The sequence below is a fragment of the Myotis yumanensis genome, unplaced genomic scaffold (assembly GCF_028538775.1).
Source record: "Myotis yumanensis isolate MYYU_CA2020_CCGP unplaced genomic scaffold, mMyoYum1.0.hap1 SCAF_12, whole genome shotgun sequence".
Classification (NCBI taxonomy): Eukaryota; Metazoa; Chordata; class Mammalia; order Chiroptera; family Vespertilionidae; genus Myotis; species Myotis yumanensis.
This window is the reverse complement of record NW_027223763.1, coordinates 56,856,574-56,871,471: the sequence shown is the minus strand read 5'-3', so window position 1 is coordinate 56,871,471 and position 14,898 is coordinate 56,856,574. Positions and strand designations below refer to the sequence as shown.

General features: G+C 35.0%; 1 protein-coding gene and 1 non-coding gene across 2 annotated transcripts in view; both read right to left on the bottom strand.

Moving 5' to 3' along the window:
- CCDC171 (coiled-coil domain containing 171) overlaps window positions 1-14,898 on the bottom strand; it is a 255,270-nt gene that overhangs the window by 158,845 nt on the left and 81,527 nt on the right. Inside the window, exons 15-16 of the mRNA XM_070430172.1 lie at window positions 12,898-13,065; window positions 10,953-11,141 (exon numbers count right to left, since the gene is read on the bottom strand). Of these exons, the coding sequence (XP_070286273.1) occupies window positions 10,953-11,141; window positions 12,898-13,065 (357 nt within the window). The remainder of the gene's footprint in view (window positions 1-10,952; window positions 11,142-12,897; window positions 13,066-14,898) is intronic.
- Window positions 421-544, bottom strand: LOC139021310 (small nucleolar RNA SNORA71). Its single transcript, XR_011473433.1, has one exon. It is a non-coding gene; the product is annotated as a small nucleolar RNA SNORA71 (small nucleolar RNA).

The window sequence follows — 14,898 nt, the reverse complement described above, 5'->3', positions numbered from 1 at the left end:
GAAATCTTATGCCTAATCATTAAGGAATTGCTGAGGCAGAATAAATTTTAGAACATAATATCCAGATTTCCTTTACAGATTCATTTATCATTCAATGAACATTTATTGATTACTCACTAAATTCCATGTGCTAGAAACACAGACAAGTAAACCAATTATTACGGTACAATGCTAAAACAGAGCTATGCCAGATTGCCAGCGGTACACAAAAGGGAGTTTACACAAAATGACATTAACAGGCTTTTGGAGGATTATGGTAAACAACAAGTAGGAGTGAAGTTTTTTTTGTTTTTTCTTTAAAAAAAAAAAAAAAAAAAAAAACACCTCCACCGGTAAGGAAGCTAGCCATAGCTACCCTATAATAATTTAATGTAATCCTTAAAACCCTTTAACAGCTTCATTTGGACTGTTTTTAGCTAGTGTGTGAAAGCTCCAGGGTTGGAAGGGACAGCTGGACCCCTCAAACACGGGAAAATGCCTTTCAGCGATTCTCTCCCTGCACGGTCAGTGACCAGGGCACAGGGAGCCCACGATTCCATTTGGATCTTTTCTTAGGCAAGTGAGCAGCCATGACTTGACCATGGACCTCTTTCTTTTTAAAAGCAGGCCAAAGGGGTTCAATTTGAATAAGGGGGTCAACCAGAGACAGAGAAAAATCATACTCTGTATATACATGGCAAAGTAAAGCACTATCTGCATTTTATGTGGGCATAAGGAAAATACCTCTCTTTGTATGATTTGTTCAGACTGCACTCTGTCTAAAATTTAATGTTGATCTTTGGGAGAGGTTTATAGAGAGTGTGTGTCTAATTCATTCTTAAGCCATGAACAGCTAAAAAATCAAAGGCATTTCTAAAACTTACATTGGCAGGAAGACCTCAAAATGATAAGACTTGGAGAAAATCATGCAAACTCTTGACTACTCTGCAAGATGTGTGTCAAAGCCTAGCGTGGACAATGTTGATGGGAGGTAGTCAAAAGAATTCAAACATGTGGAAATATACTGCTGAGGAAGTGACTTCTGAGGCTGGAGGAGAGGTTCCCAAAGGTGTAGAGTGAGTACAAGGACACTCAGAGGTACAGTCCTGAGTGCAAAAGAGTGAAGGAAATATACAAGAGGCCACTCTCTAAAGGATTCCACTTCTTCGATTCTTTGTCTTGGGCAGGAAAAAAATTGTATTTTAGACCTTATTTTAAATGTTCTATATTAATCCCCTTAATTTATTCTAACTCTTATCAAAAGTCTGATCCAGCCATACCTATGAGAGATAAAGGCTTGCCCTCATCACATCTCCACTAATGGCCAAGCTGTGGTGGCAGCATTCTATCACTGGGATTGTGCCCCAGACCTCCATACAAAGACACTTGTAAAGGAAGTGTTGTCCCACTGGAAGCAGCTGAAAAAAGCAAGAAACTCTGAGAAGCACTAGCCAGCTGAACTGCCTGGCAGCTGATGTGAGACACACTTTTTAGAGAGGCAACTTTTAAGAAAAGAAAAAACTTACACTTGAATTTGAGCGAGAGAAAACAAGAAGACTGGCATTTAAAAAAAGTCAGAGCCAGGAAACAGGATAATATGTTCTAAGGAGGTGCAAATAACTCAGTACATCTAAAGAAAAGAGAAGGATGAAAATTTAAGAAGTAGGTTGATAATAGATGATTAAGATAAGGAAATTAAACCTTACCTGAAAAGCTAAGAGAAGCTATAAAATCCTGGAACAGTCTCTATGCTTTGATAAATGGATGAGACAATCAGAAACATGAAGACTGCCATCCGTGCACCAAAAAGGTGCCGGTTCGATTCCTAGTCAGAGCATATACCTAGGTTGCATTCAGGAGGCAACCAATCCATGTTTCTCCCTCTCTCTCTCTCTCCCTCTCCCTTCCTTCCTCTCTCTCTAAAATCAATAAAAACATTTTTTTTAAAAAAGACAGCCAAAGGTAACTGCCAAAAGTAACTGCCAGAGTTGCAGAGAGTAGGGATGGAATTGGGGGAACAAATGGTAAATACAAAGGTTAATTCCATATTCTCTCCAAAATCAATTCCACCAGTTCAATTAGAGGATAATTCTAGAAAATCTGAGGTAAAAGAGCCACACTATTCATAGCTACAGAGTAAAAATAAAACTGAACCTAGTCATGTTCCCGGTGGCTGCCTATTTACATATTCACAGATCTCAAAGTATCAGGCAGAAGTGTTTTTTCAACAAAAATTACTTTGTTGAATAAAAAATGGTGAAAAGACATATTTCCTCATGATATTTTAAATATTTCAAAATAATACTCAACATCATTGGTCAAAATTAAATGGATTGTTGAAGGACAGTAAGCCCACTGTGGAAAGATTAACCAGTTTTAGTGCATGATGGATCACAACTCCTCTACCATGTACTTCCACTTCCACAAAACATCAGGTTAAAGCTAAAAGCATTTTAGAGAGACATCCAGAAATTGGTGGTTCTAGGATGAAAGGGTTAATTTAAAAATGAATAAAAATTACTGGCCAGTTTGGTTCAGTGGTTGAGTTTTGACCTATGAACCAGAAGGTCAGGTCATGGTTTGATTCCCCATTGGGGCACATGCCCGGGTTGCAAGCCTAAGTGGGAAGCATGCTGGAGCTGGTGGATCATTGATGTTTCTATCACTTTATCTCTCTCCCTCCCTGAAATCAATAAAAATATATTTTAAAAAATAAACAAATAAATAAACTACATTACCTAAAATACCCCACTTCTGTCTATATAGAGCAAAACAGGAACCCACTGGAATTCTTTAAAAATAGAACTGAGATTCCTGACTTACACAGCCAGTTTTCATTTTAGGTCACCTTGTAGAAGAAGTGGCAATGTAATAAAGCAATTGTTGAAGATCTTTATGCCAAATTTTGACCATTTTTAGTGATTATATATTAAAAAGTACTGATTAATATTAATTACTACTGCTATGGATGACTTCATGAGACTCATATAATTTCTATTGTAAGAAAGAGATGCCATAAAAGAATTAAAATTCTTTTAATTCACAATTGCTAAAAGAATAAAAATAAGACAAAGAATACATGTGAAGCCTGTTTATAAATAAAAATAAACAATCTGTTGTTTATTTAACAACCATCTGTTGTCTTAAATCATTGTTGGTTTAAATAATTATAATCAAGATACCAAGTATCAATGGTTATTTAAAAAATCAAACAGGTCAATATAAATTAGATAACTAGGATTAACAAAGTGGGATATTAGAATTCAAGATTTAAAAATAATAAAATTAAATTTTTAAGCTCTTATTGACAAATATTATGAGAGTTTTGATCATTTCTTAACAATTACATTTCTGCATCCCTGCCATCTCCACTGCGATCCAGAACCACCACTCTGACTGTCCAGCAGCCATCTCCATTAGAGACTGCACAACCACAGCAAGCTAAGTATCCCATCCAGTTCTGTTGATTTTCCCCCTAAAAGTGTTCACAGTAGTCCTCTTTATCTCATTAAATGGCACCAACACCCACCAAATTATTCGAGTCCAAGACTTTATAGTCAGTCTTAATTCTGCCTCCTTTCTTCACCCTATTCTCTGCATCCCCAAATCAAAGCATAGGCCAGCACAATGCACATCCTGATCCATCCCCTGCTCCCACCTCGGTTCCAGCTATCCCCACCTCCAGCCATTCATGCCCATTTCAACGCTGACAAATTCTGTCAGTCCCATCCTATTGCTTAAACTCTAGACCAAGGTCCTCTACTCAGGTCAAAACACCCCACGTGCCTTCCTTCTGTAAAGGCTGCACCTTCTCTCACAATCCTCAACTTGGAAAAGGAGAGAACGTTCTGCTCCTTTACTTCTCAGCCACAAGCCTCACCACCACTCTTCACAATTTAACCACATTCTCTAGCACCCCCAGGTCATTTTCCTTTCCACTCCCCTAACGTTACTCAAAATCTAACACTTTTCAGAGACCATTTCAGGGTCTACCTATTCCATGACACCTTTGACTATCATTCTCGCTCATACACTGACCCTGACCAGCTATGAACTTACTTACTCAAGATTTAATTCCTACATTGCTGCTTACTCACTAGTATACATGTGTGTTTATCCACTCTCCCTCAAATACAACAGAGTGTGAGTTCCTAGAGGCCAGGCATTATTTACTGCGGTGCTCTATTAGACTATATAGGCATTTAATAAATATTGAACAAACTAAAATTTCCTTTATAAAATGTTCCCTGGTGCTAAGTACAGTATTTTGCCCATAAAAGTCACTGAATAAATACCCAATGAATAAAAATCTTTACAAATGTAAAAAGAAAAATATAAAGAGATATAGTTTCAAAATATAATTTGGAAGTTATCAACGTGTCAGAATTCTGTTTTAAATTAATCCTGATAGGCCACGGGGACCTTCAGAGGCACTGCATTTTTTACTGTGAATTATTCTTGAAGAACAAAGCTTGTTTGATGGTAAGGCTAGAAACAGCCATAAGAGCAAATTTTCCTTTTAAAAAAAAATCCTATGTTCTTTACCCAAGGAGATTAAAGGCTAACATTTTTTAAGCAAACATAAGGAACATTGCCTTCAAATGAGACAAAAGCACCCCTCATACTGAAATCCTCCTTACTGGGTTTAATTTCAAAAATAGTATTTCAAAATCCCCCCCAAAAAAGTCATAATTTTGAAAAGAAAAAAAAATTTAACTGAAATTATAGAATGGATATCCTTTAGGCAGATCTCTGTCATATCAAAAAGACTTTATAATGCCCAACTTGTGTGGCTCAGTAGTTGAGCATTGACCTATGAACCAGGAGGTCATGGTCTGATTCCCGGTCAGACAGGGAACATGCCCAGGTTGCAGACTCCATTCCCAGTGTGGGTCGTGCAGTAGGCAGCCAATCAATGATTCTCTCTCACTGATGTTTCTATCTCTCTCCATTCCCCTCTGAAATCAATAAAAATATATTTTTTTAAAAAATACTTTATAATTTCACAAGCTTTTCCTTAATCTGTGACAAAAATGGGGGGAGAGGACAGCTTCTTTCCTTAATGAATCACATGCTTACTTCCTGAAGTATACGAGCTTTGAGGGATGCCTTACTGGCTTATAGCACTCCATGAACTTTGGGACTTTGAGACAGAAATTAGACACTTCCCTAGGGAGTAAAATTCTTTTTATCACTTCTGCTTGCTGAGCTTCTATTCTTTATATTGGCAAAAAGACAAACTGCAAACTGGTTATTCAATGACACATAGACATGAAAGGACCTCATTTAAAATGTCGTATTTTTATAAGTTATATATCTTGTCTTTTTATACCATGGAAATATTTTAAAACATAATAAACATAAATTCGTCTGCTTTTCCTATGATATAAACGTTTCTCTGTTAAAGCACATTTTGTCGGTGGGGAACTGGAACCCTCATATATTGCCGGTAGGAATGCAAATGGTGTCAGCTGATTTTGGAAACAGTTTGGCAGTTCCTCAAAAAGTTCATTCTACCATAGGACCTACCAGTTCCATTACCTGATATATATACATATACTCTAACCCCATAATGATTATTTACTCAACTTAAAAACACTATCTTTATTTTGTTAATGTCAAAAATAGTACATACACAAAAATGTCTGAGCCTGTGTTTACTCTTTTGTTTGTAAGGCACAACTAATTACAAAAAGCTCTTTGTAAAGCCAAGATGCTTGATTTGCTGATTAACAGATACTACCTCAGACTGTTGGAAAGAAGCATTACCTCTAACTTCTGATGTCTCTTGTCTCCCTTTCTGCTGGGTTTTCAAATCCCAGGCTGGCGCCAGTCTCCTCTATGAAGCCTTTAAACTTCAACCACCTCCTCCTCTAAGTTTATATCCTTCTTTTAGCAAGTAAGTATATACAGCCTTATGATAAACCTGATATTATTTAATGTTTCTCATTTACTGAATACCTCCACCAACTAAATTGGACACTCATTGAGGGAAAAACTAAGTATTATACCTCTTAATTAGTACCACAACATGAAACACACTGTCCTATATATCTGGTATATTAACATGTAAAGTATTTATTAATATTAACTATATTATGTAAAAGTTGTTTTGATATTCTTACCTATAGCAATAATTTTGCAATAAAGCATACTAAAAATTCAGGATCTCAGGGGGAAAGAAAGTCTGAGAGATATAAGATAAAGGAACTACCATTATGCATGGCTGGCAATGTGGCACTGGTTAGCTTTTTTATACTTTATCATGTTTAATTATTAATTAATCAACAATCACTCAGAAATGTAAGTTAAAGAAATATGAAACTAAGTTGTCACTAGACTTATTTTCAGATATCACTTTATATAGAAAAACAGCATATGTTTCTTTAAAACAGTGTTGTATAATGCAAAAGGGACTGAAAGATAAGGATGAAGATAAAATATTAAGGAGCACATAACATTCACTTTGCAATTTCTAAATGCCAACCAAAGTACTAAACAGTTTACATCTGTTATCTCCATTCTAATCCTGTCCCTAGAATTTCCGTGCTATTCAAATAAGTGGTGTCAGTTCTCTGAATCTTAGTTTCTACTTTTGTAAAATAGAAAGGATGTTAAAATGACCTATCTCATGGGGTTGTTGTGTGGCTCCACTAGAGGAGGCATGCAAACTATGCAAGAGCATTGGGGGAAAAAAATCCAACATTATGCAAATTGAACAAATAACATTATTTTAAAAACAAAAAATTTCTAGCCTGGCCGGTGTGGCTCAGCGGTTGAGTGTTGACCTATGAACCAGGAGGTCAGGGTTCAATTCCCGGTCAGGGCACATACCCAGGTTGCAGGCTCAATCCTCAGTAGGGGGTGTGCAGTAGGCAGCTGATCAATGATTTTCTTTCATCATTGATTTTTTATCTCTCTCCCACTCCTTTCCTCTCTGAAATCAATAAAAATATATTTTTTAATTTAAAACAATTATATGAAAAGTATTCAGAGGACTTTCCAATATTTCATTAGAGGTGCCCACCCACACCAACTCATAGTCCATGAAAATATGGTTTGGCAGGATTATGTCTAACTCCTGTGAATTATTTCAGGCAGGCATGTATACCTACCACCTCCAACAATAAAAACAAGCTGCACTTTACCCTGAATAGTTTTGGAATTCATTTAAAAGTTTCAATATCTAATAACAGTTTTATGACTAACCCAGATTTCTTGGGAAAATACTCTTAATATTATGATATAAGAGGAATAAAATGCAGCATATCATAATGAATCTGAATTTCTTTTGATTTTTGTTCTCCATTCAAAACTCATTTGATTTAACAAAAATGTCATACTAAAATGTTTACAATAAACATTACATCAAGTCTTAATTATACTTAACTTATAGTGAAAAATCTTTATTTCTAGAAAGGAAGTTCGTGTTCCTGTAATTTCGTCTTTTTCAGGTAGAAAAGAAATAAGAACATATATACTAAGACTGCACAAGCAAACTCAGTACATGGAACGGAATGTGGCACTGAGCCCAGGTGCTTCAGCAGGCATAGATGCTTCAGATACATTTACAGGACAGCCCCAGAAGTATTTAAATTCAAGAATTACCCAACCATGTGGCTAGCACATTGTACCTAATGCTGAAAACTAAATGCTGTCATGCTAAAACCAAACTTCCTATTCTACAAGTTTCATTTATCTAATAACATTTCCACTAATTGTTTTAAAGCTTACACATTCAAACGTCTTGCAAATAACTCTACTACCTTTTTTCAGATAAAAGCAATTTAAATTCAAAAACTGGTTTTTCTTTAACTAGCTGCCTTTTACTAACCAAGTCTTTACAATACCAAACATTAAACACAGGGCTCTGTAGATAAGTCATGTTTCCCAGCAGATGGTCTCTATTAATGGCTATGTTCATCTGACACCAAACATCCTCTACAACCCACAATCCTATGCAAAAACTGTAGTTTTTTCCCTTCATGACCTTATTAACATAATTTTTGAAAATGCATAAGTACTATAAAATTAAAATATTGTTATCTGCATTATAGCTTTGGGGGAAAGAGTGGAAATATAGAATTCATCATTACAAACTTCCCCAAAATAAAATTTATATAGGGCCGTAATAATACATTATAATAGCAGTTTCCAAATATAAATTTCAATTAAATTGCTGCTGTATATTCAATTATATTTTATGAAAATTCAAATATGTACATAAATAATATAAGCTATATGCCTATATATAATATTAATGTACTTTTAGGAATAATGAAAATGATACTTTTATTTTGCATAGCCATGGATCAAAGCCTAGGGATAAGACATTCTTCAGAGAAAAGCCTTCAGTGTGAGCTTCTCTTAAAACATTAGCAACTGCGATGATGACTCCCTTACTTCAGAAAGTGAATTGCTATGCTCTCCTGCAGATTCAGAATAAAAGAAGTGAGTTCAAAACACTGATAGGAAATGAAGTTGGAAGCCTCACACGACCTGATTTTAAGACTTACTAAAAAGTTACAGTAATTACATCAGTGTAGTATTGAAAAAGGAATAGACAAATAAATGGAACACATGAGGAGGTCCAAAAATAGGCTTACACAAATATAGTAAATTGATTTTTTACAAAGGTGCAAATAAGGAAGGATAGTCTTTTCAACAAAGAGTATTAGAATGCATAACTGGACATCCACATGCAAAAAAATGTACATTAACCCAAACCTCACACCTTTATAAAAACTAACTCAAAATAGATCATAGACAAATATGTAAAATCTAAAATTATAAAACATCTGGAAGAAAAAATAGGAGAAATTCTAATGACTGTATTAAATAGAATTCTTAGATACGACACCAAAAGTACACCCATAAAAACTGATAAATTAGGTTTTATAAAAATTTAAAATATTTTCTGTATAAATGTACTGTTAAGAGAATGTGAGAACGCCCTAGCTGATTTGGCTCAGTGGACAGAGCGTCAACCTGAAGACTGAAGGGTCCCAGGTTCGATTCCAGTCAAGGGCACATGCCAGGGTTGCAAGCTCAATCCCCAGTGGAGGGCATGCAGGAGGCAGCTGATCAATGATTCTCTCTCATCATTGATGTTTCTATCTCTCTTTCCCTCTCACTTCCTCTCTGAAATCAATAAAAGTATATTTTTTTTTAAAAAAGAGAATGTGAGAAAATATTTGCAGATCATATACCTGACAAATGACTCATATCCAAAATATATAAACAACAGCAATTAGGAAACAAGCAACACAATTAAAACTGAACAAAATATATGAATAGATAATTCACTAAAGAAGATATACAGATGGAAAGTAAGCACATGAAAAAATGTTCAATATTATTATTCATTAGGAAAAATGTAAATTAAAACCACAATGACATGCCACTACACACCTATCTGGCTAAAAAGAATAAGGAAAATGATAAAACTGCATGCTGGCACAGATGCAGGGCAACTAGAACTCTTTTGCATTGCTTGTGAGAATGCAAAATGGTACTGCCACTTTGGAAAACATTGTAATAATTATTTCATATAAAGTTAAATATACACTTACCATGTAACCCAGAAATCAACTACCAAGTACTTATCCAAGAGAAATGAAAACTTATGATCATACAAAAATCTATCCATGAAGATTTAAAGCATCATAAGTTATAATTGCCAAAAAATAAATAACCTAAAGGCCCATCAGCAAGTATCTAGATAAACAAACAATTGTACACCCATACAATGGAATATCAGTCAGCAGTAAAAAAGAACAAACTACTGGTAAACACAAGGACAGTAATGAATCCCAAATACATTTTTTCTAAGTAAAAAAAGTCAGACACAAATGGCTACATGCTGTATAATTCCATTTATATGACATTCTGGAAAAGGCAGTACTGTGAAAATGGACAACAATCTATGGTTTCCATATGTGGTCAATTGTTTTTTCACAAAGGGAGGACGTTATTTAAGGAGGAAAGGAAAGTCTTGAACAAATGGTGTGGGTCTGAGAACTTTCTAGGGTAATGACAATGTTTTAAGTGTTAAGTGGGGTGATGCTTACATGGTGTTTGCATTTAAGATTTGTACATGTAAGATTTGTTCACTTACTTCACTGTATATCAATGCTACTTCTAAAAATAATAAATTGTTCAGTAGAAGAAAATGCAGGGCATATCACAAGGCACCCTTCATACAGTGAACAAATGGCTACTTGAAGAGAGTGTATTAATTCATTCAAATTCACAGAAAAAGGCCTAAGTTCACATAAGGCCCTTACCCTGGGAAGAATATATAACCTTCTGATTCCTAAGTCTCCTATCTTGAGAACAAGGGACCTATTATTAAATTCAATATGAAAAAAACCATATACACTACTATATGTTATTCCTGATAGGGCAGGAATGACAGTTAATAATAAATTAAGTTGACAAAAATTTATATAAGAAAAAACATGATTAGGTTAACTACTCATAGCTTCTGTTCTCAATGGCATCCAACAGAGAAGACATAATACATCTCACAGTCAATTATTTTGCTATAGGGTCTGCAACTGTAATTCTTATACAATGTTAGGAGGAATAACAAATTTCAACCCCAAAGAATTAAAATGATGGTTCACATAAGAACCCCTATAAGTGGAGTAAACTGGATAAAAAAGATACCTACACTGAAACTGACAATATTTTACTAAACCTCTTAACCTTTTATTTTAAAAGTAAATAAAGGCAATACAATTTTGGCAATCAATTGATCAATGTATTCTGAGATGCTTTAACCAGAAACCCATCTACTTCCATACTTGAGTGAAAGACGATTCTTAGTACTCGTGCACACACAAGACATATCCATTTATGTTGGCGTGATCATATGTATCACTTGTGCCTAACAAGTTTATGTGGTAATCAGGAGGTCTTAACTGACTTGACAATGGCATTTCAAAAAACGCTCTGTGGAAACTGCATACCTGTGCCCTCTTCTGCACCTCCAGGAGGAGCTCCGAGTACTGCAGCTCCAGCTCCTTCTTCTGCTTCTGCCAGCAGCCCTCCTGGGCTTTGATCTGCTCGGCCACTTTGTTGAAGGTGTCCTCTTGGGTCTGCTGAAGCTCTCTCATCGTATCAGACTTGTTTTTACAGATATACTCCAGATGACTTATCTAAATGGCAAAGTGCAACAGAGAATAAGCTATGCTGACAAGCCATTTCCATGTATTCTCCAAAAAAAATCCAAAATGTTCTAATATATTTTATTCCTTAAGATCATATAAACACTCTAAGTTAAAATGAAAACAAAAGAAATGCTGATGCCTAGCCAGTATGGCTCAGTGGTTGAACGTCAACCTATTAACTAGGAGGTCACAGTTCGATTCCTGGTCAGGGCACATGCCGGGTTGTGGATTCGATCCCCAGAAGGGGATAGCCAATCAATAATTCTCTATCATCACTGATGTTGCTATCTCTCTCTCCCTCTCCTAGACTCTCTGAAATCAATAAAAATAGATTTTTTAAAAAGAAAATAAAGAAATGATGAAATAGGAATTAGTATGGCAAATTATATTTTACCACAAAATGGTGTCATATGTATGCTTAGATGACAAATCTTTTATTCTTCTCTTTCTAAGAACATTGCTCATTCTAAGACCCATTTTACTAAAAAAATAATAATAATAATTGAGAAGAATATTCTTACTTCTAGATCCAAAGCTCAATCTATTAAGATATCTCAATGGGAAAGAAAGTATTTAAATGAGATTTACATCTACAAACATGACACATATAACAAAGCAGAATTTTCTAATCATTTTTTATTTCACATTCAAAACACCAGAAAGAAAATCGTCTAACATGTATGACAATTAATGATGTTTTGAAAGTATGAAAATCTATTAAAGCATAACAGCATCTCAGAGGGTTAAAAAATGAACTCATTTTAATTATCAGTAATTTTCAAAGCCATGATACACCCATTCACAATCACGAACAGCCTCTGTGGCTCACAATTATTCTCTCATTTCCTCAATCTCACTTCTCAGTGCCTATGGTAGCGTTTGCCAATCAGACCAAGGTAAAATGCTCTAACTCACCCTTAAATTGGGCCAAGGTTAAAAATAAACTTTGGGGAACAGTTTTTCTTTTTATGTCTCTTAAGAGCAAATGTCACTGCAACTAAGATCTGGAAACTAGACCACGTAAACATAGTTCTGACTAGTTCAATAGACCCAGGATAAGAATCAATATCTTTAATGGTGACATATGTTAGTCTCCTAAGCCATTTTGATTTTCTATAACCAAAAGAAAGTTTAAAATTTTTTTTGAAAGACTGAATTTCTAAGCTTGTGAATGATAAAATGACTATAGAAGTCTACCGTTTTCTCATAAAATATATACTTCTTACAATCTAAAGCACTAAATGGGTTTGGTAATACAGTTTGTTATATTTCAAGAAATGTTATAAACATAAATTAAAATTTTAACTGCTTTTAATACCTCATTATTTCCTAAGCAAATAATTTTAAGATCATGTTTTTGAAGAACTGTATCTTGTTTCTATTTTATGCTAACATAAAGAGTTGGTTTATTAATGTAAATGGCTAAGTTCTTTGAATTGCTTCATCAGTAAGATTAATTTATTTTCTTTTAATTAGGTCCCTGTGGCTAATACTGGCTAGTAGTATTAGCATGTCCTGCACAGAAAGTGGAGCTTAGAGACTTCATACAGACTTCAGTCACATTTACATGCCCACAGCAATGGCATCAAACTGAGTGGTAGACAAGCCATAATTAATGGTATTGAATTATTAACATCCAAATTCTTTTTGAAATAAGATGAATGTCAGCCCCTCTTAATGATACTGTGATGTGGACAAATGTCACTGAATTTAATAGAGGTATCTGGTGCCTGAGGACAGTTACCTTCTCATTAGCCCTGTTGAGGTCTGCGATCAGGGCATCAACATTTTCCTGCAAGACTGCACAAAGCTCAGACCAAGAGAATTTATCCAGCATGCCTTCTGGTTGTTTTATGAGCGCACAGCCTGCTATCAAGTGCTGGTACAAGGTATGAAGGAAGGTTAGCTTCTCCTGTGAGAAAAAAAAATGAAATTAATTACAGTATATAAACATTGTAAGAAGTAAAACACATAATACATATGGTAAATAATTTATTTCAAAAACTTGGGAAGGAATTAAAATACTCAAGTCTCAGAATATTATCACTTTGGTGATTTTTTTTTTTTACAATCAAAACTAGCATCAGAAAGAAACTGGAAATGGTTTACACTTAGTTTTCAAAACCAAATTCTGAAATCTATAAGCCAGACCAGAGTTCTGACCCAGCTCTGCTACTACCGAGGATGTGATCTTAGTAAGTGCGTGTTCAGGCTTCAACTTCCTCAGCTGTAACTGAAGGAATCTGAACAAGTTGGTTCAAAGCTCTCCTAACTGAAAGTCTGAGTGGTAATTCTGTAATTTCATATTTACATTTGCTAAAACAGATGTTATTTTAAGTCAAAACACCATTACAGAGAGAAGAGTGTTACTCAACTCTGTCAGAGAAAACGTTACGCCAATATCTGTTCTTCACAGGTACACAATTACTCAGCTTTCGTCCCCCTCCAGAGATTCCAGCTTACTTCCCCCTTATAGGAAATCTATCCCAAGCCCCTTAGGCAAAGCAGACAGTGATATGAAAGATATGGAAGATGGGCTCATTTATTTTGCCCGCTTATAAGTTCATATAGTGTTTGGCACAGGGGCATTTGTAGGTGTTCAAACACTACAGAGGAAGAATCAAAAAAATGAACATAGCTGCTCAAGATATACTTTCAAAACCATCCAATTAGAACTATGTAGAAAAAGTTCTTTAAAATTATACTGCCATTATAATAACAAAACTATCCACTGTTTAATGACCTAGAAATACTCTGCTGTAGAAGTCAGTAAAAAGCTGATCCCATCTTGAACACACAAGGAAAGTTTACTTAGTAAAACGCCCGATGCTGTCTTTATAAGGTGTTTCCCCTGTACAGTCCCAAAGAATGGAACTCAAGACAAAGGAACTGTGAAGCTTCAAAATGAATACTTTATGTAGATAACATAAGTTCCCTCAAGATTTTTTTAATATATGAGCAAAAACAAAAATTGTTTAAAGGGGAGATGTTAAGAGGGAAAATACAGAAATTCTCATCTTCTCGATAAGAAAAACTGAATATGTGTGCAGTGTTGCTCAGTTGGTTGAGTGGCATACCATGTACCAAGAGGTCACTGGTTTGATTCTCGGTCAGGGCACATGCCCAGGTTGCAGATCCCAGTAGGGGGTGTGCAGGACGCAGCCGATTGGTTTCTTTTCTCTCTCATTGATGTTTCTTTATCTCTCCATCTCCCTTCTCCTCTCTTTAAAATCAATGAGAACATATTCAAACAGAAAAGAAAAACTTGATACAGCATATGTAAAGGTTTATAATTAAAAATTTGTGGGCAAAGTTTCTTTGGGGAGAAATTAAGATACACACATATCTTAATTCTCTATATGCCATTTTACTTTTTTCCAAATATAACTATTTAAAAACAAAAGAAAATTAAATATGTGATTAAAATCATAAACTTGAGTTAGCATATCAGAAGAGTCTTCATAAATATGCTATGCCTTTTTCTTTTTTAAGCAATTAAAGATGTCTTTTGCATTTTCAACTGGGCTGAGATGTTTAAAAATCTTATTAAATATAACTAAGCAAACGTAATGTTCCGGCACTTAAAAACCTCCCCCCTGCACATTTTGCCATGGAGATCATCCTCAAGGATAATTCATTGTGTCGCCATTATGTCCTTTTTGCTTGGGCTGTGATAAACCATGCATGATAATCATCCATTTGGCGTGAAAAGAGAATCTCAAGATCCAAAATCAATTCACACATG